This window comes from Mytilus edulis, chromosome 3 (assembly GCF_963676685.1).
Source record: "Mytilus edulis chromosome 3, xbMytEdul2.2, whole genome shotgun sequence".
Classification (NCBI taxonomy): domain Eukaryota; kingdom Metazoa; phylum Mollusca; class Bivalvia; order Mytilida; family Mytilidae; genus Mytilus; species Mytilus edulis.
Genome location: NC_092346.1, coordinates 4,753,745 through 4,776,995, shown reverse-complemented (window position 1 = coordinate 4,776,995; position 23,251 = coordinate 4,753,745). Strand labels below are relative to the sequence as shown.

The 23,251-nt window shown below is 31.7% G+C and overlaps 2 protein-coding genes across 3 annotated transcripts in view; one reads left to right on the top strand and one right to left on the bottom strand.

Moving 5' to 3' along the window:
• The first annotated feature begins 9 nt into the window (after nt 1–9).
• On the top strand, nt 10–18,495 carry LOC139515661 (exonuclease 1-like). Of its 2 annotated transcripts, none has more exons than XM_071305291.1 (14): nt 10–102; nt 4,060–4,244; nt 4,481–4,600; nt 6,641–6,764; nt 7,099–7,236; nt 7,495–7,710; nt 8,351–8,541; nt 8,773–8,869; nt 9,667–9,841; nt 10,941–11,322; nt 11,945–12,665; nt 12,982–13,015; nt 15,188–15,308; nt 17,597–18,495. In XM_071305291.1, exons 2-14 carry the CDS (start codon nt 4,084–4,086, stop codon nt 17,709–17,711), a joined length of 2,595 nt encoding a protein of 864 aa, XP_071161392.1. In that variant the 5' UTR covers nt 10–102; nt 4,060–4,083; the 3' UTR covers nt 17,712–18,495. The 2 variants fall into 2 exon arrangements, with proteins under 2 accessions (XP_071161392.1, XP_071161393.1); XM_071305292.1 differs by having other exon boundaries at nt 29–49.
• Nucleotides 14,242–23,251, bottom strand: part of LOC139515660 (uncharacterized) — a 207,419-nt gene continuing 198,409 nt past the window's right edge. The window contains exon 9 of the transcript XR_011662824.1: nt 14,242–14,944. The gene's annotated coding sequence lies outside the window, so the exon portion shown is untranslated. The remainder of the gene's footprint in view (nt 14,945–23,251) is intronic.

Sequence of the window (23,251 nt, the reverse complement as noted above, 5' to 3'; positions counted from 1 at the left end):
ATAAGATTGGCAATACAGCGGGAATCATGAAAATCAAAATAAGATTTTTGTAAAAAAGAGCTCACTTGTTTAAAATTTCTACTCTTATTCAGATAGCAGAAGGTTACTATATTGTAATCTTTATGCTCTGTTGTGTTGTTCTAAAAAAGAGAGATCTAAAAGACATAATTTTGGCCATAATCCCTTTATTAAGCAGTTAATGTAGTGATCAAAGACGCCTCCATATAAAAAAAAAGAAGTCAAAACACAAAAACACTGAACTCCGAGGAAAATTCAAAAAGGAAAGTCCAAAATCAAAAGGCAAAATCAAAAGTCCAAACACATCAAACGAATAGATAACAACTGTCATATTCCTGACTTGGTACAGGCATTTTCTAATGTAGAAAATGGTGGATTGAACCTGGTTTTATAGCTAGCTAAACCAGTTTAACCTCTCACTTGTATGACAGTCGCATCAAATTCCATAACATTGTCAACGATGCGTGAACAAAACACAAAACTAAAATGTTCAGGCAAATTTCAGGTTCCAAGATGATCTGTTTAAACCCCTCAAGTGCCAAATCTTGCAATCAACTCCTCATTTTAACATATTTAGACAAGAAAAGACCTTTTGGATATATGTAGCTGCGGAACCGTAGCTCTTATGTTATTTTCTGACTTTTTGCGGACAGTTATCATGATCTTGACCATACGGTTCTGCAGCTATTTTGGATAATGCTATTTGGAAATCTGCGCCTCTTGTATGTTTGTCGTGTGTTTCCAAGCACCTGCTCTGTTTAAATGATGATTTCCCGTATTTTTACATCCATTATGAAAATCTGCCCCCTATTCAATATGGCCGAATTAACCGCGAAGAGCCCTATTAGCGACAAGAAGCGACCAGAAGAATAATTTTAGCGACATGAAGCAACAAGAAAACATTTTTTTTAATTTAAATTACTTATTCCAAATAAATGTTAAAAAGAATAACAGTGTTCTCCCCAGGCCGTTTTAGCGTCGCGGTACCGCGACGCTATATTTTTTCACCGTGATGCTATAATAATTCCCGCGACGCTATAATTATTCCCGTGACGCTATAATTATTTTGAAGATGCTACTTTACTTGTCCTCAATTTTGAACTTTCATCTATTATCGATTATGATCATAAAAGTTATATCACCTTTAATTGTAATCCCTTTAAGTCGGACACTAAAGGCAAGAGATTAAATAGCTAGGTGTTAATTGCCCTCAGGGTGATAACTGTAAAAGTGTTTGGATGCGAATATCCCAAGCTGACACTTGTGACATGACTAATACCACGTGTCTGCAATCACCAATATCGACATGGAAAAATGCAATCACAAAACAATTCGAAATCAACGTTTTGTATTACGAAATTTCAAAGATTGAAACGATTTTTATTTTTTTTAAACAGGTCGTTTATTTGTGCAACTCTCCAAAAATTACTTTCTTTCTCTTCCGGTAATACGAGAGCGAGAATTTTGGTTTAGAGCTAAAATAAGTTTAATACTTCTTTAAAAAGTTATCATAATTGGCTTAAGTTTATGTTTAATCCATTTAATGCATTAAAAGCTTCTTATTCATTCACAATCTCTAGCTTGTCAAACAATGTTCATTCTCGGACTCATTTTCGTAAATTTTACTACGGCCGCCATTGCACATTTTTGTGTAAACTACGGATCCGAACCGGACCAGATATGACAAAAATCCGCATTTTCACGATAATGACAACAGATGGACAGTAGACAGAAAAATTAAACCAAGAGAGAAAACTACGCATTAACAGACTATTTGTTAGATAACTTTGTTGAAAATACATATGATTTTGATGTAAAGATAAGAAACAACTGGGACTAATTCATTGAGTGGCATGAAACAATGAATTTCATAAACATGATAAAAAAAAGTTTTTAAATTGATTTTTTTTTGCTTCTTTTGCTACTTTATCTTTACTTGATATAATATAAAAAGTAGTTAATTTTGTGTACTAGATAATTTAGTTTTGTATAAATACAGGTTGCACTATAATGAACCATTCATTCATTTGACTAATTGTTGGGTAACTGAAACCACATATTTATTTTTATTTGGCACAAGAGGAAAAAAATTATTCTGTAACTATAAATGAATAAAGAAGACATAAACTGAAACAACTGTTTTTGTGGTTATAGTTTAATTGTATTCTCAGTTATGAATTGAACAATATAAACTAAAACATATAAAGGGAATAGAGCATCAACGCGACGCGACAAACGACATTAAAAAAAATACAGTTATTTTTTTTAACGCAAAATGTGATGCTATCCAAAATTTCTGGGCAGAACACTGGTATCAAAATGCAAAAGAAAACAATTGTAGCGACAAGAAAGTCAATATGAATAGAAGAAAAATGAAACATAGATCTAATTGCTTTTACGTTTACCCTGTTGTATTATGATATTACTTTTACTTGTGTTTGAGAACAACAATGACAATAATATATTTACCTTGTAATTTGTTTTTTTAAAACTCTCTTTGTACAATATATAATAAACTTGCAAAATGCATTATGTGTGCCTCAATGTGTGCATCATTGTCCAGAAAATACAGACGGTCACACAAATTTTGAAATACAAAGAACTGAAATCAAACAAGAGGAAAACAAAATTAAAATGTGAATATGTTTCATCATTTTATTTGGTGTATTGCCCCATTTAACGATATGTATCATATTGATGCATATTGATTGAAGATTAAAGGAAATTAATGACAAACTTGAGTTTTCAACAGGTGTTCACTATTTACAATGATTGTATTGTCTGGCGCGTATAATTGTATAGTAGGGCGCATGCACAAAGTTGAAGGTGTTAATTGGATGTTATTGTAGCAATAAAACATGGGACACACGCCTGGTTAATTACCTGTTATTACCTTATCAAGAATTGTCAAATATCAATGCAATTGTACTGTTTCAAAGGAAATAATATTTCATATTTTTGTTTCAATAAATTCTTCAAAGAAAAGTTGAAAAATCTTTGTTTTTATTTCCATTTCATATAGCATTTCCTTTGCTCTACCAAGCTGACTAAAGCCATTGAGATTTTATGTTTTGTATAAAGTAAATAGTTCCCTACATTAATGGGCAAGATGGATTAGATCCCAGATACATAGACCCAAAATAATGACATAGTCCCAAAACATACTCTGAAGAAAGACCCGTTACACTATTATGCCCAATCTATATTTATCTCTATTTGTTTATTCATACTCTGACATTACTGAAAACAGCTAGATACATGCATTATCTTAAACATATTCTACACGATCCCTTTCTTCCTTACAATTGTTAAATTTCTTCATTTATCAATATAATAATAAAAACTACACAATCCCTTTCTTCCTCTATCAATATAATATGAAAAAAGAAATCAATTTATTTCTGCCCGCCTATAGTAAAAAAATTAAAATGCATATTTCTTTATATTTAATAAAAAAAAAATGTTTTCTTGTCGCTAAATAGTCTTCTTGACGCTTCTTGTCGCTTCTTGACGCTTCTTGTCGCTAATAAGTGAGACCCGATATTAAGGTTCCACTAAAGTCAAAATATAGGACATCTGAACTTTGCTTGTATTTTTCAACCTATAATGAATAAAGTCCTTAACTATGGGAACATGTCTTCATTTACCAGACCTGTTTACCACTACGATTTTGGCATAGTTTTTACAATTTTTTGTACTCACACCAGCCTAAATGGGGCAAACAGGTCTGATTTACACATACTTAATATAAACACACTGTGTAAACTCTAAATAAACTTGAAATTGTTATGTTGTGGTCAAACCAGTTCTTGGGGGTGAACATTGAATTTTCCCAAAAATCTGGAGGTCTACAAGATGACTTAATTTGATTAAAATTGCTTAATTGGTATGGACGAATACTGTTGCATGTAATGAAGTTAAAACCACCTGACCATGCTGAAGTGTAATACAGAAGGGTTTGGCAGATCAGCTTTTTAATCTTTTGAAAAAGTCAATAAAAATGACGTGAATGATAGCATCACATTTTATCTTTATTTATAGGTAGTATCAGCTGGACTTGTTGTCATGGGTATCCAAGGACTGTTACCATTTTTGAAGAAGATACATGACCATGTAAACATAGCCAAGTTTTCTGGTTGTACAGTGGCTATAGATGCTTATTGTTGGCTTCACAAGGGAGCTTTTTCATGTGCTGAGAAATTGGCTCTGGGAGAGAAAACAGACCAGTATGTATATATGATTCAAATATTGTTGTTTTTTTAATAAATTTTAGATGATTTATCAGTCATTTATGTTTTTCTCAATCATTACCATGATTAAGCACATTTGTTTTTTTTCCCCATGGCTTGAATTGTTATCAAAAGAGAAAAAGAGCTATGGCATTTATTGCATAATCGTTATCATGACCATGATTATCCTGCTTTGTTTATCCCAAATTTAAGTTTTTTTTTTTTTATTACAGATATGTATACTATTGCATGAAATACTTGGAGTATATGTTAAAGAACAATCTTAAACCTATCATGGTGTTTGATGGATGTCATCTCCCCTCAAAGAAAGACGTAGAAAAAAACAGGAGAGAGTAAGTCAAATATCATATAGCGTCCTGGTAGACAGGGAATTTTGAAATACACTCTTGTTTCTAGAAATTAATGGATCTATAACACAATTTATAAGAAAACCATTTCAGATGGCATCAACTTCAAGCAGCTTCAAGCAATATTACATCCCATTATCATGATTATCATGATAATCATGATAATTAAAGGCCCTGAAAGAAAAGATACAGAATGCTGGAAATATTGTGAAAATTAGACCAGTTAAATATGCACTTCTTACCTGCTTAAATTGTGTATTTATTATTGATGTGTTACTTATAAAAAAAAAGATGTGGAATGATTGCCAATGAGACAAATCTCAACTATAGACCACATGACACAGAAAAGATATCTATAGGTCACTGTATGGCCTTTAACAATGAGCAAAGCCCATACTGCATATTTGCCGTATAAAAAACACAAACTCATATACCAATTAATCTAGATTAAAACTATTTACAATAGCCATGAAATCATACTTGAGAAATTTTAATAAAATAAGAGTTAAATAATACATTTATATCGACTGCAAAACAGGGTGTCATGCAAGATTATAACATGTTCAGTAATTTCAGTAAATGCGAATAAAAGAAGATAAGGATTTGGTGTGGAAATATTAAAATTCTTCACTTGTCCAAGGACAAATACTTAACAAAAATATAAGTACTTTCCCTGAGATTTTTATGACCCACCTACGATAGTAGAGGGGCATTATGTTTTCTGGTCTGTGCCTCCGTTCGTCCGTGCGTCCGTCCGTCTGTGCGTCCGTCCGTTCGCTTCAGGTTAAAGTTTTTGGTCAAGGTAGTTTTTGAAGAAGTTGAAGTCCAATCAACTTGAAACTTAGTACACATGTTCCCCATGATATGATCTTTCTAATTTTAATGCCAAATTATAGTTTTGACCCCAATTTCATGGTCCACTGAACATAGAAAATGATAGTGCGAAGTTCAGGTTAAAGTTTTTGGTCAAGGTAGTTTTTTTTTTTAAAAACAGTTGTTGGCATGACACGGGTTATGTTCTTCTCATATATGTTATGATGGTATGATACTAAACCCCTAACAGGAAGGATTGTGCCTGATGTTCATATGATGAAATCATAATCTTTCAGTCAGTTTAATTGAAGTCTGGAGCTGGCATGTCAGTTAACTGCTAGTAGTCTGTTGTTATTTATGTATTATTGTCATTTTGTTTATTTTCTTTAGTTACATCTTCTGACATCAGACTCGGATTTTTTTTGAACTGAATTTTAATGTGCGTATTGTTATGCGTTTACTTTACTACATTGGTTAGAGGTATAGGGGGAGGGTTGAGATCTCACAAACATGTTTAACCCTGCCGCATTTTTGCGCCTGTCCCAAGTCAGGAGCCTCTGGCCTTTGTTAGTCTTGTATTATTTTAATTTTAGTTTCTTGTGTACAATTTGGAAATTAGTATGGCGTTCATTATCACTGGACTAGTATATATTTGTTTAGGGGCCAGCTGAAGGACGCCTCCGGGTGCAGGAATTTCTCGCTACATTGAAGACCTGTTGGTGACCCTCTGCTGTTGTTTTTTATTTGGTCGGGTTGTTGTCTCTTTGACACATTCCCCATTTCCATTCTTAATTTTATTTGATGAAGTTAAAGTTACATCAACTTGAAACTTAGTACACATATTCCCTATGATATGATCTTTCTAATAATTATAATTCCAAATTATAATTATGACCCCAATTTCACGGTCCACTGAACATAGAAAATGATAGTGCGAGTGGGGCACCCGTGTACTATGGACACATTCTTGTTTTGTTAATTATAACAAGTACAAGACAAGTGATTAGGTGTTTCCATATCCCTGCCTAGTATGTTAATGAAACAACAACCCCACAAACTAAAAAAAGCCAGACATTTGGAGATCTGCAGTATCATTGTATGGAAAACAGTTTACTTACTTCTAGACAATAATAACAATTTTCTGAAACAGACAAAATAGTAGTTGGGATAAGATTAGAATTTATTGTTTTCTATGAAACTTTTGTTTTTCAGAAAGAGAAATATGTATAAGAAAAAAGCGGCCCAGTTGTTGAGAGAAGGGAATCGAGCGGAAGCCAGGGAATGTTTACAGAGATGTATAGATATAAGTCCAGAAATGGCTCTCAGACTTATGGAGGTATACACATTGCTATTATACATACTAATTTTCTCCTTTTATATGTACAAACCGTCTTTCTCAATATATCTCTATTTCCTGCTGGTTGGCACTATTATATCCTATGCAAAATACCAAAGTTCTGCAGTTTTTTTTATAAAGTTTGGATATCAAAACTTTGGGTCCTCCACTTTTCAATGACAAATTAAAAACAATTCAAACAAGGAAAGTAACTACAAAAACAGATTAGTGTTTGTAAACAAGCCTGATGTGTAAAAATGTCAGAGTCTTTAAAGTTTGATTGGTAGAAAACATTATGTAAAATATTTCTTATTAAAATGTTTCTATATTATAGGTCTGCAGAGAAAGGGGAATTGATTGTATAGTGGCACCCTATGAGGCTGATGCTCAATTGGCTCTCTTGAGTAAATCTGGTATTGCTCAGATTATTGTAACAGAGGACTCAGATTTATTACTGTTTGGTTGTGAAAGAGTAAGTACATGAAGATTTCTATATTCTCGGTTTTATAAGATTCTTTCCTTGGTAAAAAAATAAAGTTTGCTGTTTCCACTGTTACTATTAATGTAGGCAACACAGTTATCATTGTTTTATCCAAGGGAAAATATTTAATCAGATTTTTACCTTCTTTTTTTTTCAGTAGATCAGGGTTAAAAAAATATTTTGATTTGTTTCACCTCAATCAAACTTATTTAATAAGGTACTAATGAATCATTATGTTTCTCTGTCTAGGTAATATTTAAAATGGACCATTTTGGTAATGGAGTAATGATAGAAAAAAGTAGACTGAATGAAGTGATGGAAATACAGAATGGTTTCTACACGTTCGATAAATTTCGTTACATGTGTATTTTATCTGGCTGTGATTATCTCCCTTCTTTGTCAGGCATTGGATTAGTTAAAGCTTGCAAAGTGTTTAAATTAGCCAGACAAGCAGACCTAAAAACAGTAAGTAAAGAATAATCTTCCTTGTAACAATCACTGAAATGGTAAATTATCTCCCTTGTCACAAGCGCTTAAAATGCTTATGATATATAGGGGAGAATTGTTTCCCATGCCATCATCGGTAAATGGAGAATTATGTCCCTTGTTCTTATCAAATGAATGCTCAGAATGTTAGTGGAGAATTATCTCCAATGTCAGAATCAATTATAATGTTCAGAATACTAAGTGGAGAATTATTTCCAATGCCACAATCAATTATAATGCTCAGAATGTTAAGTGGAGAATTATCTCCCTTGTCACAATCAATTATTATGGTTAGAATGGCAGGTAGAGAGTTATCTCCCTTGTCACAATCAAATATTATTGTTAGAATGGCAGGTAGAGAGTTATCTCCCTTGTCACAATCAATTATTATGGTTAGAATGGCAGGTGGAGAGTTATCTCCCTTGTCACAATCAATTATTATGGTAAGTGAATAGTTATCTCCCTTTTCCTAATCAATAAACTTACTAAGAATGATGAGAGGGGAGTTATCTCACTTGTCACAATCAGTTGAAATATTTTGAATGGTAAGTGGCGAATTATTCAAAAATAAAAATATTTGTTCAAGCCTTTCTACTTATACATTTCTTTGCATTTTTAGCTTCTGAAGAAGTTTCCCACCACATATTTGAAGATGCCGTTAACCGTTTCTGATGAATATATAGATGGTTTTATAAAGGCTTATAATACATTTCTGTACCAACTTGTTTTTGACCCATTAAAGAAAAGACTGGTTCCCCTACATGATTATGAAGATGGTATAGAGCCCAATGATGTCACCTATGCCGGACCGTATCCTTTTATCATGAAAAGGGCATAATCTGCTTAAATAATTGTGATTGACTTTTATTTTGAAATCAGCATTTTTTTTCAATCTTATTTGTAAAATGATGCTAAATACTAAATGTGTTAAAAAAAAGTGCTTTTAAACTTAAAAATAGATATTATAATCTGTTCTTAGAAGCACTGGTACCTTTTTTTTATTGAAAGATTTAATTACTTGGAGTCCTTAACATTCATCAGATATATACCACAAGAGAAAGCTCTGCAGATTGCTTTGGGTAATATCAACATTTATTCAATGGAGAAATTTGCCAATTTTAATCCTGATAACTTTGTGGTAAGGTTAATTGTCTGTTACAATTTTAGGTCTTTGTAACTTAACAGCAACACTTTTCACGATAGAAAATTTTATTACTACAAAAAAGAAGTCTTGTCATAATGATATGAGAATTCTTGGTAAAATATTCACAGTTCAAGATGTACACATATATATATGAACAGATTATTCAGCAATAGGCTTTTTAACAAAATTTTCCTTTGATCTTACTGACTGATTATTTCCTTTCTCAGCACAGTAGAGTGATATGAAAAAATGATTGCTAGTTACTTTTCAAGAGTGCATGTGCCATTTTCAATGAAATTAACAACATCTTCATAGGTAAACTATCAATACACAGATTATCATTAATCATCTGAACTCGTTTGCTTTTAATAGCATATACTATAAAAATGCTTTTAATTACATACTATCAAAATCAGTTGAAAAAGTCTTAAATATCAATCAATACACATCCAACATCCAATGGATTAAGAGTAAAGACATCATAAACATATTACTTGCATTAATTTTACAATGAAAATTTCAAGAATTTTGAAACATTTTACCAGAATCGGATTTGAGTATATGAAAGAATATTGTTATATACAGAATAAGATTGCTGGGGGAAAATTATAAAGCAAAAACTGAAAGCATTACAATCAAACAAATTTAACGTTAATTTGTTTTTAAGGATTTAATGTTTATGGTGATAGAATAGTCAGAAAATAGTCTTTCTATGGGTTTCTACAGTCTCAAATACTTAAGACATTTAGTTGATTATCAGTGTATACAATTATTTACTTACTATTTTGTAGCCAAAAAAAGCCAGTAAGAAGAAATCAGAAAGTTTACATATGCTGAGTATATGGAACAAAAATTATAGGATCCGACCTAAAACTCACTTAACTGAGACACAGAATAGACCAAATCTGAAAGGAAAGGAAGTAGTCATCAAAACAAAGATACACAGAACAGAAATTGTCAAACCTGGTAAATACAAATAGATATAGGAGTATGAATCTCATTTTATTCGGTAATAAATGACTGTAACGACAAAGTACACATCCAAACTATTTCTCGTTTCTCGTTTTTTATATGGATTGGACCGTTGGTTGTCCTGTTTGAATGGTTTTACACTAGTAATTTTGAATCCCTATAAAGCTTGTTGTTAGGTGTGAGCCAAGGTTCCGTGTTGAAGGCCGTACCTTGACCTATAATGGTTTACTTTTATAAATTATTATTTAGATGGAGAGTTGTCTCATTGGCACTCATACCACATCTTCCTATATCTATATATTTAATATACATGTTCTGCTCTGTGGTCAGGTTCTTATCTCTCTGACACATTAAAATTGAAAATGGAAATGGGGAATGTGTCAAAGAGACAACAACCCCCATTTCCATTATCTAGAGGTCAATTTTGACTTTCAATGACACCACTTACAAATCCTGACTTACTGAGGTTTCTACAGGTTGTTCTAAGACACTACCTAAAATGTTTGTCAGAGCTACAAATGCACACGAACAAACAGAAATACGAGTGTAGAAATTATAAAATCATGTATTTCAAAGCCTGTTCAGTCCATAGTTGTAATCATAAAAAGCAGCAATTGGTGATGTAACTTTGTGTTAGGTATTGTTTGGTTGCTTCATTTATTTTTCTGAGCTTGCAGAATGCCAGTGTTTTATTCAGGCAACTCATTATTTGATATGTCAAAAAAATCATTTTATAAGTGACAAAAAAATATATAGAAAATATGACAATGAGCAACAAGCAACAACAAGTTAACTCTAAAGCAACCGGACTATGGACAGAATATTGGGATTAAACATGTTAGTGAGTGCTCATATCTCCTGCTAATCAAGGACAGTTTTGTTAAAACACAACCTAAAAACAAATTGTAAAATCAATTGGAAATGCTTTCACTATTAAAAAGGACAATAAGCACAAAATACAACATAAATGAAGACAACAGACAAAAAGTACCAAACTTATAGACGATAGTTGAAAGCTGATGACAACCATAACATAAATGTTGTTCTCCCTGAATATGCTTATTTTAGAGATTGTGTTTATCCATTTATCTAGCTGATGATAGTTTGGAAGTTAAAACTGACGGGGAACTGACTGGTATGTATCAGAACTCACCAAAGAGGAAATTACAGGAGATAAGTAGCAGTGAAGATGAACAAAGCCCTTGTAAAAGACGGCGAAAAAACAGCAGTAGCGAAGAAGAACTCTCTCCTAAAAAGTACCAAAAGTTTACGAAATCTCCAAGGAAACCAGAATTTTTCAGTTCTCTAGTTGAAGCAGATGTTGATTCATCTATATGTGAAAATGCTGAAGAGAAAAATGATAAAGAAAATGATATTGTTTCTCCACGAAGAAATAGATTTGCTCTAGCGAGTCCTTCAAAGAAAACAAAATTTAACCTAAATGCACCAAAGGCAAAGGAAGTTGTGAAAAGCAGGTATGTTTCTTACCAAATTGACAAATATGCATGTTTGTCCACTTGTTTCTCAACATATAAATGCAAAAAAAACCAAAAAACCCAACATTGACTTTAAACTATATACATAAGATAAATCAAATGCATTTTGGATAGCAGTGATCATAACTATCACTGTAGACAGCATGTGGATCCATTATTATTCAAGGAATTTTGTTGACATAGGTGAACCACATATTAAAATGTTGAATGAATTACAAATTTTTACAGGCTTGTATGCAAACCTTGACAAAACCATATAAATAAAATATCCACGGAAATGCAAGTAAACATCAATCCAGGAAAATTGGAAACCACAAAAACAAATGAATCCACAGTACTGCTTGATTTAATATAGTGTTATTTGATAGAATCAGTTGTATCGTATGTTTTATACAAACACAGTTTTTTTAGAGAAAATTCTGTAAAGGGGTATAGTGTTTGTTGAGTTTAAATTTCGCTATTATTAGGGCAAAATTCTTGATGCAATGTGTTTTTTGGCATTTTTCTTGCCACAGGATTTGCTGACACTTCTGGAACCACTGGAGATGAGTAATTTATCCTATTCACTTTAATATTTACAATTTTTGGGGTTATTTTTCAGGTTTTTTGCTTCATCTTCTTCACCATGCATTAAAACTGAACCTGTCGCAGAGGACATAAAAGTGGACCAGAAACCTGAAAAATCTACCTCTGTTCAATCTGACATTGAAACAAAACAAGAAATTAAGAGCACGTTACCTCAACTTAAAAAAGACAATTCCAAACCTTCAGATAAATCTGCTTTTAGTTGGAATAGATTTAAGTCATCTTCACAAAATAGTATAGAATCTAGTCCTCATTCTAGAAATCCATTCAAACGGGTAGTATCTGAAAAACAAATTACCTCTACACATACCAAGTCTTTAGGTCCTATACACAAGTCATCATCAGAGCCATCAATGGCACGATCTGATTCACAGAAAAGCTTAGAAAATCTGAGTCAAGTCAGTTCCCATAGCAACTTGTACAGCATTGATTCTGACTGTTTACCCAAACCTGAGGATATGGATGACTTAAGTGATTGTGAGTCTAGTGTTCGCAACAGTGAGACAAATAACTCTAGTCAGAATTTAGGCAGTCAAAATAGTAGTCAGTCTTCAGGAAGACTGACAAATAACTCTAGTCAGGATATAAGTAATCAAGATAATTCCAAGTCTTCAGGAAGACAGATAAATAAAGTAGATTCTTGTGAGAGTTTATTAAGTCAAGTCATTCCAGAATGTCCAGAGGAAGATGATGATGATATTATTGTTGTAAAAACAGAACCAGGAACCAGTCCTCAGGTAAGTTATCAGTATATTTACAGATTTTATTCACTTGAATTTTGCATCAATTTAAATGCATAAAAATCATATGATTTTTTTAGACAGAACACTCATCTTTTAGCTGATACTTTGTGAATTCCACTAATTTCTGCCTATCCATATTTTTTAGAAGACTTTTATATGTACTGCATCTTTAAGTTTTTAACTATCATGGCTTAAAATATAAATAAAATTTCTAGATTGATATTTTTGTATTGACTTTTTTATTCCAAGTATAGAGAAAAGTGTTGTCGATTTAGGAAATTTTATTCATTTTGTGTTCATATATTTACAGGAATCCAAAATGAAAGTGAAAAATGTACAGAAAGGTTAGTACTTATTTAAAGGAACTGTTTGTATGGTATTTGAAAGTAAAGAGTTATTTTTCTTTGCAACCATGTTGGAGAGCAAGATGCATGAATTCCTTCATACGCTAATTATTAAGTAGGATAATTAACTAGTTTTCCATCTAATATGATAACTAAAGAAAATAACTCAATTTTAAAATACAACTATAAAAGACTTTATACTTCAATTAGACAGCAACTTAACAACACAAAAATACAAAAAAAATAAATTGAGGTTTTTAGTTTTTTAGTGATTAAGTCCTAAATCACACCACATGAAAACAATTTTTAACAATGAATTTTCATGAAACTTTTGCTACAAGACTTTATAAGGAAAAAAAACAAAACATCACTCATCAATATATATATGTCAAAAATATACTGTACCATTACCTTACATTATTTCAGTACCTGTTCATAGTTGTAGGGTTGATATTAGTATTATCATTCTTATGGCATAAACATGAAATTCATATTTTGAAAAAAATAACTACTTCCTTTTGTTTTGAGCCATGAATGTTAAACCCCTTCACAGGGAATAGTTGTTTATCGTTTATCATTAGATTGTAATCGGCCGAATCAAATTCAGTATTCAGTGGATTATTTATAAACAAGAATGTGTCCATAGTACATGGATGCCGCACTCCCACTATCATTTTCCATGTTTGGTGGACCGTGAAATTGAGGTCAAAACTTTAAATTGGCATTAAAATTAGAAAGATAATATCACAGGGCTCACGCTACCAGGCGACTTGGGCGAAGAAGTCGCCTTACCGACCGTCACTTCGCTTTCCCCGACCCCCAAAAGCGAAAACAAGTCGCCCTGTTCTTGACGATAGTCGCTTTCAGTCGCTTCCGTCATCGGACATTTTCAATTTTTACCAAGTTGATGAAACATCAATTTTTTACTGATAATTAAAGAAATTCAGACATAAACAATTCATTATCTTTAGAAAAGAGGTTGAAACATTGTCTTCGCAGTGTGTAGCAGGTTATTTGATGAAAATACAACTTTTTATCACTTCGTGCATTTCCGGTGCTTGTTACTCGAAAACGTACATCAACCTAAATTTCGGCGGCAAAATAAGTTTGTTACTTCATTTAAAAGTGATAAAAGTTGCCTCCAGTAAATGTTTAATCCATTTATTGCATTAAAACCGTCATGTTCCTTTCCAAATAGCTTGTCAAACATCGTTTATTTTTGTAAATTTTCTTGCATTCGTCCGCCATTGACCGATTTCTAAACTACGGATCTGAACCGGACCAGCTATGACCAAAATCCGTACTTTTACAATAATTACTACGGACGCACGGATGGAACAGCTGACAGAAGAACATTGATCCCAAAGAGAAAAATTACGCATTCCACACGCATTAAGAGACTTTTGGTTACATCTAATTAATTGGTGTATATAATTCCCTATATTTTTTATGGATTGTTTCAAACTATTGATTAAAGTTGCTTAACTCTGAGACTATTATACTAATATCAATATATTATGGCCCAGCTTAATAACTTTTATATTTTTTTATAAGAAACACTGAATTTCATACACAAGAAAATTTTTAATTAAATTGTAATTGATATATTATAATTTCTTTACATTTTTTAAAATAAAATAATTTTTTTTTAGTGCTAGATATTTAGTTGGTAGTTTCTCACAAGAACCTTAGTAAAACTTAAACAACTTTTAATTTCAAATGTTACTTTAATTGTAATTTTTTACTCATATGAATTGAACAGCATAAAAAGAACATTATTTACATATGGCCCTTTATACTATTGTAAAATCCAAACATAATGTAGAGCACCGCGCGAATGAGCACTTCTCTTTCAAATCTCATCACTTCTCCCTATCAGTTTCAAAAAGAGAAGTCACTTCTCCCTATAATTCTGAAGTAGTGTGAGCCCTGATATCATAGGGAATATGTGTACTAAGTTTCAAGTTGATTGGACTTCCAACTTCATCAAATACTACCTCGACCAAAAACTTATCGTAGGTGGGGAATAAAAAGGTTAAAAACCATTTTTGCAAGAAAAATGAAAACATACCGGAAATGTAACAAAAAATTGTTTAAAAACAAATAGATTTATATTTGGAGTTATCAAAAGATAATATAATATGTCATTTAACATCCATGATATAATTTCAGCTTCCATGATGTCTGGTTGTCGTGTTTCGGGTTTATCGAGAGGGAAGAAGAAGCTACCAGCTGTTGATATAAAACAACAAAGTTTAAAGGATATGTTCAGTAAATTCTCAAATAATCGAAAGTAAGTAGAGAAACTATATTTTTCATTTTACATTGCTTTACTCCCATGTTTTTACAAAGTTTTTACAGAATTAAAATTTTGGAGAGTCAATTGATATTTGGCATTTGAAAACACCATATCCTAGATAATTTCAAAATGCATAGTTTTATCTATATATAAAACTTTCACAGACATCTTGCATAACAACATTAACAAAATAAGTCATTTGATTAGCTTTGCTTGAATTTGTATTTCACATTTCAATTTTGAATTTGAATATTTCTCAAACGATCACAATTTGAAGTTCGTTTGTCGTAGATTCGTCATTCGAATGCATTTTCGTCATATGTGATATAAATTTTTATCAAAAACTTTCGACAATTTCCATTAAAAAATATAGAACTTTATTCAAAACATTCAGAATTTTGTTCACGAGTCGCAGGTGCTTGCTGTACTATGTTCTACGCATGAAGTTCTACGCATGCGTAAAAGTATCCTCTGACTATTTATAGACTCCAAAAACTTAAATACAAAATCATTTAGTATCAATTAGACAAATATATATCTCTTACTAAAGGAATTTAAATCGAAAAATGATAAGTTCCTGATGAATCCGGACTTGTTTTGAATTTATTATCCATGTGTCATTTCCCGTTTTCATTTAATTTTAAAACTGAAAGTAGAAAACGTGATCTATTGACTATTCTTGATTTGTTTACAACCTCCTTACAGTCATAATTGTTCCAAAAAGGATTTTATACAGTTCCAACTTTAGAGGAATGATATACAAATATGGATTTAGATGTTTTATAAGGATAAAGATTATGCAGTGAGATAATCATTGCAAGTTAATTTCTGCTGTGATTCCTTGTTTAAAAAAAAAAATGGAATCCAACTTTTGTTGATCAGGTATGTCCCCTGGAACAAACTGAAGAGAAATTGTGACTTAAATTTCCAGATCCCATGTCAGAATCTTTCATAATGAGGTCATAATAACGTCAAATGATATCTAACAATAACTGCCAATCATGCCTAAGTCCTTTAAAATTTGACAAAGTCAAAGATGAAGCTAGTAATATACATTCTAGGTCCCTTACACAAAAATAGGTTGAATTTAATAGCGTGCAAAAGTGACCAAAGCCCTCAAAATCCTAGTTTAATAGTGCGTTTGTATGTTTTTTGCTGAGCATGTACTGATCTTGTGTCAACGATACATACTCCCTATTCTTTGTTTTACTATTATCATGATTATATGAATTTAGTCAGGGTTAGTCATACTTGTTATTTTTTTTATGCTGTTCATTACCAAAAAAATTTAAAGCTCTTATGAACCAAAAACAGATTCTCAACTTCGAAAATTGTGCCAATTTATAGGAATTATAACTGGATTCTATCTGATGTTTACCTGTTGTCTGTACTGCTCCTGATACTGTTATAATATAACTCATATTTGTTCTTCCTAAAATAATGTACAACACAATGTAATGTAAAATAATATTGTTTAAGAATAATTCATGGGGGCTTGAATATATCAGGATTTTACCATGGGTTGGCCCACAAATATTTTACCCTGAGCGATAGCAAGGGGTAAAATATTGGCATAAAAGGACAACCCTGGGTAAAATCACGATATATTCAAGCGCCCATGAATTATTTCGATTCTAATAGGACAATAACAGCAATTCTTTTGGATTGAAGCTCTCAAGGTGAAGGCAAATATTTGCCGTTCCCATAGATAAACGCACTTTTAAATTGACGTAAAAAAGGGAGCAAACTGAATTAGTGACATGGTTAAACTATTTACATTAATAACATATTTAGATAGGTTTAGATAATTTAAATGATAAGTTTACATCTGTCTTATATGTATATAAAAAAATGGTTTATAACAAATTTTAGCATCATTTGTTTACGTTTCCCTGTTGTGATAGTTTTGGGTTTCTCAAGCGTGTATTTTCCCGTAAAATGCTTATATTCTGACGTCAATGTTCTATGACGTTGGATAGCTCATTCATAAAAAACATATGACGTGGGAGTATGATCGGAATAGCCCAAACAACATTTTCATATTTTACCACGGGTGTGTACTCAAAGGGTTTAAAGGGCGTCGTGTTAGAATTTTCTGTATAGGTTTGTTTGACTTACTAAAATAAATGATATCCAATTTCGAAGCATGTTAAACTGACAATATTTGTCAAAATCTACATGATGAATCACATTCTCGTGCATGAAAATAAGGTGTTTGATATTTTTATGATTTTAGATGTTTTTTAGCAAGTTTTTATGCAGTAATGTTCTTGTCATTTCAGTGAAAAACCGAAGTTGAAACATGAAAAGAGTAATGAAGACCTCAATGCTACTCCTACCACAGACAATAGTGTTTTATCTTTGAAAGGTGGCATACAACGTTGTTTACTGCCTTGAACATACATGGACAGTTATAAATATGCCTCTTAAGGCACTTGCCTGCAATGAGTTATCTTTAAAAGGTGTCATACAAAGTGTTTACTGCCTTGAACATACATGGACAGTTATAAATATGTCTCTTAAGGCACTTGCCTGCAATGAGTTATCTTTAAAAGGTGTCATACAAAGTGTTTACTGCCTTGAACATACATGGACAGTTATAAATATGTCTTTTAAGGCACTTGCCTGCAATGAGTTATCTTTAAAAGGTGTCAAACAAAGTGTTTACTGCTGCGAACACACATATACAGTTCTAAATGTCTTCTAGAGAACAATGAGTTTTATATCTAAATGGACAGGTATACCACCTATAAATCGAGTTGTGTATCTGAATGGTGTAGTACAACACTTCAATTAAGAAAACAACACTTCAACTAAATGTACAATGCTTCAAGTCAAAAGTAAAATGCTTGAGATATTACAATGTATTAGTAATGTTTTATCATCGAAAGGTTTTCTAGTGCTGTTACCAACAATACACTTTAACAAAACTGAAAGTGATATATCTTTCAAGTATGATGTACAATTTATGTCAACAATGATTAGCTAAATCTTGGATGAGAACACACTCTATAATGGTAAGAATGATACTAACATATTATCTCATGTATCCTGAGGGTAGCAAAACTGTGATAAAACTTATGACCAAATTTCATGGTTCACAAAATATGGACATTTCAAAGTCTGTTTAGGACATGGTGTCATGATCATATATTCATTTTCTTGATATTGGAATTTTTGTTTTCATAAAACCTATCAGAACTATTTTGAAATGTTGACAAATGGCCAGTTTTCTCTTGATGCATGGTTTTTATGAGAATTTGATCCTACATGATAGGATATTGAACATTTATCAATAAATTGAAGATTATAGTGCTTATAATTTTTTTAAAGTAATGAAATCTTTTATGTCACAATATTATATGGACATTTTTGTTTTCTTTTATTTGTATGGTTGTTAAACTTTTTATATAAAAATAAATCCAAGATTTTACTATTGAACTTTTTTGTTTCTGCCACTTCACAACTTTGTAAAACTTGATTCATGAATACACAAGTCATATAGATAAAAAAAATAATGGATGTATGATTGTTAATGAGAAATCAATTACCAAAGACTAATTGATGTGAATGTAAGTAACTATAATCCACCATGTATTGCCTGATTTGTTACATGAACTTAAATTTGTTGTGAATATAAAAAATAAGGTATGTTATGATTGTCATTGAGACAACTATCCACCAAAGTACAAATGAAGTTGATGTTAGCAATTATATGCAACCATACAGACTTCAAAAATGAGAACAAGAGTGGACACTCTGAAATGTCTTGCCTGTTTTACTACAAGTATTGTATTAACTTACCATACTTCAAGAAAATGAGGTCAAGGTCAGATTAACCAAGCCAGAAATACATGTACACCTTACAATCATGCCATGCCTAGGATCTGTGTTGAAGGCCGTACCTTAACCTATAATGGTTTACTTTTATAAATTGTGACTTGGATGGAGAGTTGTCTCATTGGCACTCATACCACATCTTCCTATATCTATTGAATATAGTTGACCTTTTGCTTATAGTATAAAAGAAATAGACCAAACCATGGAAACTTTATAGTGACCGATGATCCATGAATATGAGGTCATGATCAGATGAATCCTCCCAGACAGACATGTTCTTTTTACAATCATTGATTCCATGGTTAAATTACAGTTGACATATTAAATGTAGTATCTAAGAATCAAACTTAACCATGAAAACTTAGCATTGACCAATGAACCATGAAAAACAGGTCAAGGTCAGATGTTACTTGCCAGACAGACATTTAAACAAAAATTTTTCCATACACCAAATATAGTTGACTTATTGCTTATTGTTTAAGAAAACAGACCAAAATTTAACAGTGAACAATCAAAAAAGGTCAAGGTCAAATAAAACCTGCCAGACTGACATGTACATCATTAAAAATTTATACACCAAATACAGCGAACCTATTGAATACTGCGAGAGAAAAAAATTACTTAACTTAAACCACTGAACAATGAATATGAGTTCAAGGTCAGATTACACCAGCCCAGCCAATCATTCCATACATCAATTTAGTAAACCAATTGCTTATATATATGTACTTGACCATGAAAACTAAACCTTGTTCACTGATCAATGAAATGAGTTTGAGGTCAAGTGAAAACTATGACCGGCATGAGGAATGTGCAAGGTGTGAATTTACCAAGTATAGTTGTACTTTTATTCATAATAAGAGAGAAATTAACATTACAAATAATCATAGCTTTTTTTTCAAGTAGTCACTGAACCATGAAAAGAAGTTCAAGACAAAGGACATATGACAGAAAGAAACTTCATAATATAGGGCATCTTTTTACAAATTTAGTATACCTGTTCACCTGAAACCAAACTTAAATATTCATTACACCAGACTCCGACATCTTTTCAACAGAGTTTTACTATTCGTATGGCTGGTTTTTTGTCACATTGGCTAGAGGTTCAGGTGGAGGGTTGAGATCTTACCTGTCAGTCAGGAACCTCTGACTTTTGTTCGTCTTGTACATGTATGTATTTTTAATTTTGGCTCATTTATGTTTCCAATATAAGTGTGACGCCCATTTTTTCAGAACTTTTTTTAAGGAACTGGCTGACAACTGCCTCAGCATGCCGGATTTTTTTGCTGAGTTGAAGACCCATTGGTGGCTTGGGCTGTTTTCGGCTCTTTGGTCAGGTTGTTGTCTCTTTGACACGTTCCCTGTTTCCATGCTCAATTTTATTTATAAGTACTTGTTCTGAAATGGACCTTCTTAGACACCAAAAAAAAAATGTAAATCTCTTGGGATATTTTTCACTGGTGAGACTAAAACCTCGATGTATAGCTAATCAATCAAAGTAAATCGTAAAAAAAGACAACATAATTTAATTGATTTTATTATCAATAACAATTGTGAGACTTCAGATAGAAATAACAACAATGGTTATAAAACAAAGGTTATAAAATTGTGTAGATTAAGTAATACTTCAAATTAAAGGGAACACAAAAATCCTACAACAGCATCGTTGACTAAACACACTTATTTAACTGAATACAGTGATTGACTTTTGTTTGGATGACATCAGTCAGTTGTCATTGTGAACAATATACAACCACAGTCAACACTTCAGATATTTCATTTTAACATTTATAGTAACAATAATGTGTTGAAAGTGTTGCTAGCATATTTCTAGAAGTTACCAGTTAAACATAAATTGAGAGTAAAATCAGTAATCAAACTTGGCATCACTTCCGGAAAGTAATCTCTTCCACTTGAAAAAAGCACTTGAATACAAAAAACAACAATCATCTTTATGTTTTAACAGAATCAGCTGTTGTCTAATTTTCAAATTTACTCAGTATTAAAAAGAGTGTAAAATGATCTATTATTAAAGTTTGTTAATAATGCATGCCTTTCCCATTGAGTGTTGAAGGTCATAAGAAGATTGGTGTCATTAGTATCAACATGAAAATTTAGCAAACATCACAGATTAGTGTATTATCAAACAGTTGATGTTTTTTTCTGTAAGAAAAGATATAAATAAAAAATATGAAACAAGAATGTGTCCAAAGTACACGGATTCCCCACTCGCATTATCATTTTCCATGTTCAATGGACCGTGAAATTGGGTGAAACATCTAATTTGGCCTTAAAAGTAAAAAGATCAACTAATAAGGAACATGTGTACTAAGTTTCAAGTTGACTGGACTTTAACTTCATCAAAAACTACCTTGACCTAAAACATTAACCTGAAACTCACACTTTTAATTTCTATGTTCAGTGGACCATAAAAATGGGGTCAAAAGTCTAATTTGGTTTAAAAATATAAAAGATCATATCATAAGAAACATGTGTACTAAGTTTCAAGTTGATTGGACTTCAGCTTCATCAAAAACTACCTTGACCAAAAACTTTAACCTGAAACTCATACTTTTAATTTCTATGTTCAGTGGACCATGAAAATGGTGTCAAAAGCCTAATTTTGTTTTAAAATAAGAAAGATCATATCATAAGGAACATGTGTACTAAGTTTCAAGTTGATTGGACTTCAGCTTCATCAAAAACTACCTTGACGGAAGGACGCACAGACCAGAAAACATAATGCCCCTCTACTATCGTAGGTGGGGCATAAAAAGGGATACAATGCATTATTAAAGCACTGGGGATTTTATCAACATTTCACTAAGGTCCAGTCACTGGTTTATGAGGATGCTAAATGTTGAACACTCTGAAGATATGGCAGTGTCTATGTTGAGTTATAGGAAACCCCAAATATTATTTTCCTCTAAAATAAAATTCAAATTACACAATGTAATATGTAATTTTTGCTTGAATATTATCTGTGGAATGCAAACTTTAGTTGGAGTTAGAAAAATCCTAAATCTTGGGTGTATCGTTACAAAAATTTGTCTGATTATAGAATTGATCTCTGTTGTTTGACACATTAACCTCCAAAAGCTAGTGAACCTTGAAATGTAGGTCATAGGACATTGAATTTTCAATTTTTTGCATCAGCAGATTTTTTAAGATATAAATTAGCATAAAAATTAACAAGGTTTTACATGTATATTTATTATCTCTAAGAACTGTATATGGATCTGTAAGAATATATGCAGTGAAGCACATTAAATAGTTCTACAAAAAAATGTTTTAAGCAATGATTAATATGACTGCTTATTAATGTATTTTGGCAAATGTTAAAGTTGACATTCTGGATTTCTTAATAACAAATATAGAAAGATGGGCATGATATAAACTGAAAAGCATGATTGTGTAGAACACATTTTCTGCTTACATAAAAAAGCAAGAAAATATATACATTTATATTAAAGATAACTATAACAATACCTTCATTCTTTTTCATCAGTTTTTATAGATCTTATGGTTATTAAAAAATCCAATGAAAATTCAAATCGGTTTTCATAAATTAAATTGTCTCGCCTAAAACCACAAATTAAAAATTACATAAAACATTGATTTTTATCAAGTCATAAAAATCTTAACCCCTGTATGAAAGTATTTTGACAGTATCTTCTAATACAAAATCCTGGTTATACAAATATCTCTTTAAACTATACACTGTATAATTGTCTGTTCAATGTAATTTGTTTATTTTCAACCAAAATCATATACATTGTAGCTGTTTTCTTGCAACTGAACAAAACTATAAATAATCTTATGAAAAGCATAAAAAATATCAGGGGTTGAAACATCATTGCACAGGTGGAACTGAGGTTAAAATCAACTGCTAAAAGTTTACCCTATCAAATCCGTACTGATTTGAATACATCTAGAATAATAGGTAGTTTCCTTTTTGATACTGACTAAATCATGTGGAATATCTAGACGAGCCCGTTAGGGCGAGTTTAGATATTCCACATGATATAGTCAGTATCAAAAACGAAACGGGCGAGTTTAGATATTCCACATGATATAGTCAGTATCAAAAACGAAAC

What these genes read in the sequence shown, in the direction of transcription:
- LOC139515661 (XM_071305291.1), top strand. Translation starts at nt 4,084, where the DNA reads ATGGGTATCCAAGGACTGTTACCATTTTTGAAGAAGATACATGACCAT. An exon ending in TTAATCCTGATAACTTTGTG is followed by an intron (nt 8,870 to 9,666) that starts GTAAGGTTAATT and finishes ACTATTTTGTAG; the next exon opens with CCAAAAAAAGCCAGTAAGAA. An exon ending in AAGGAAGTTGTGAAAAGCAG is followed by an intron (nt 11,323 to 11,944) that starts GTATGTTTCTTA and finishes GTTATTTTTCAG; the next exon opens with GTTTTTTGCTTCATCTTCTT.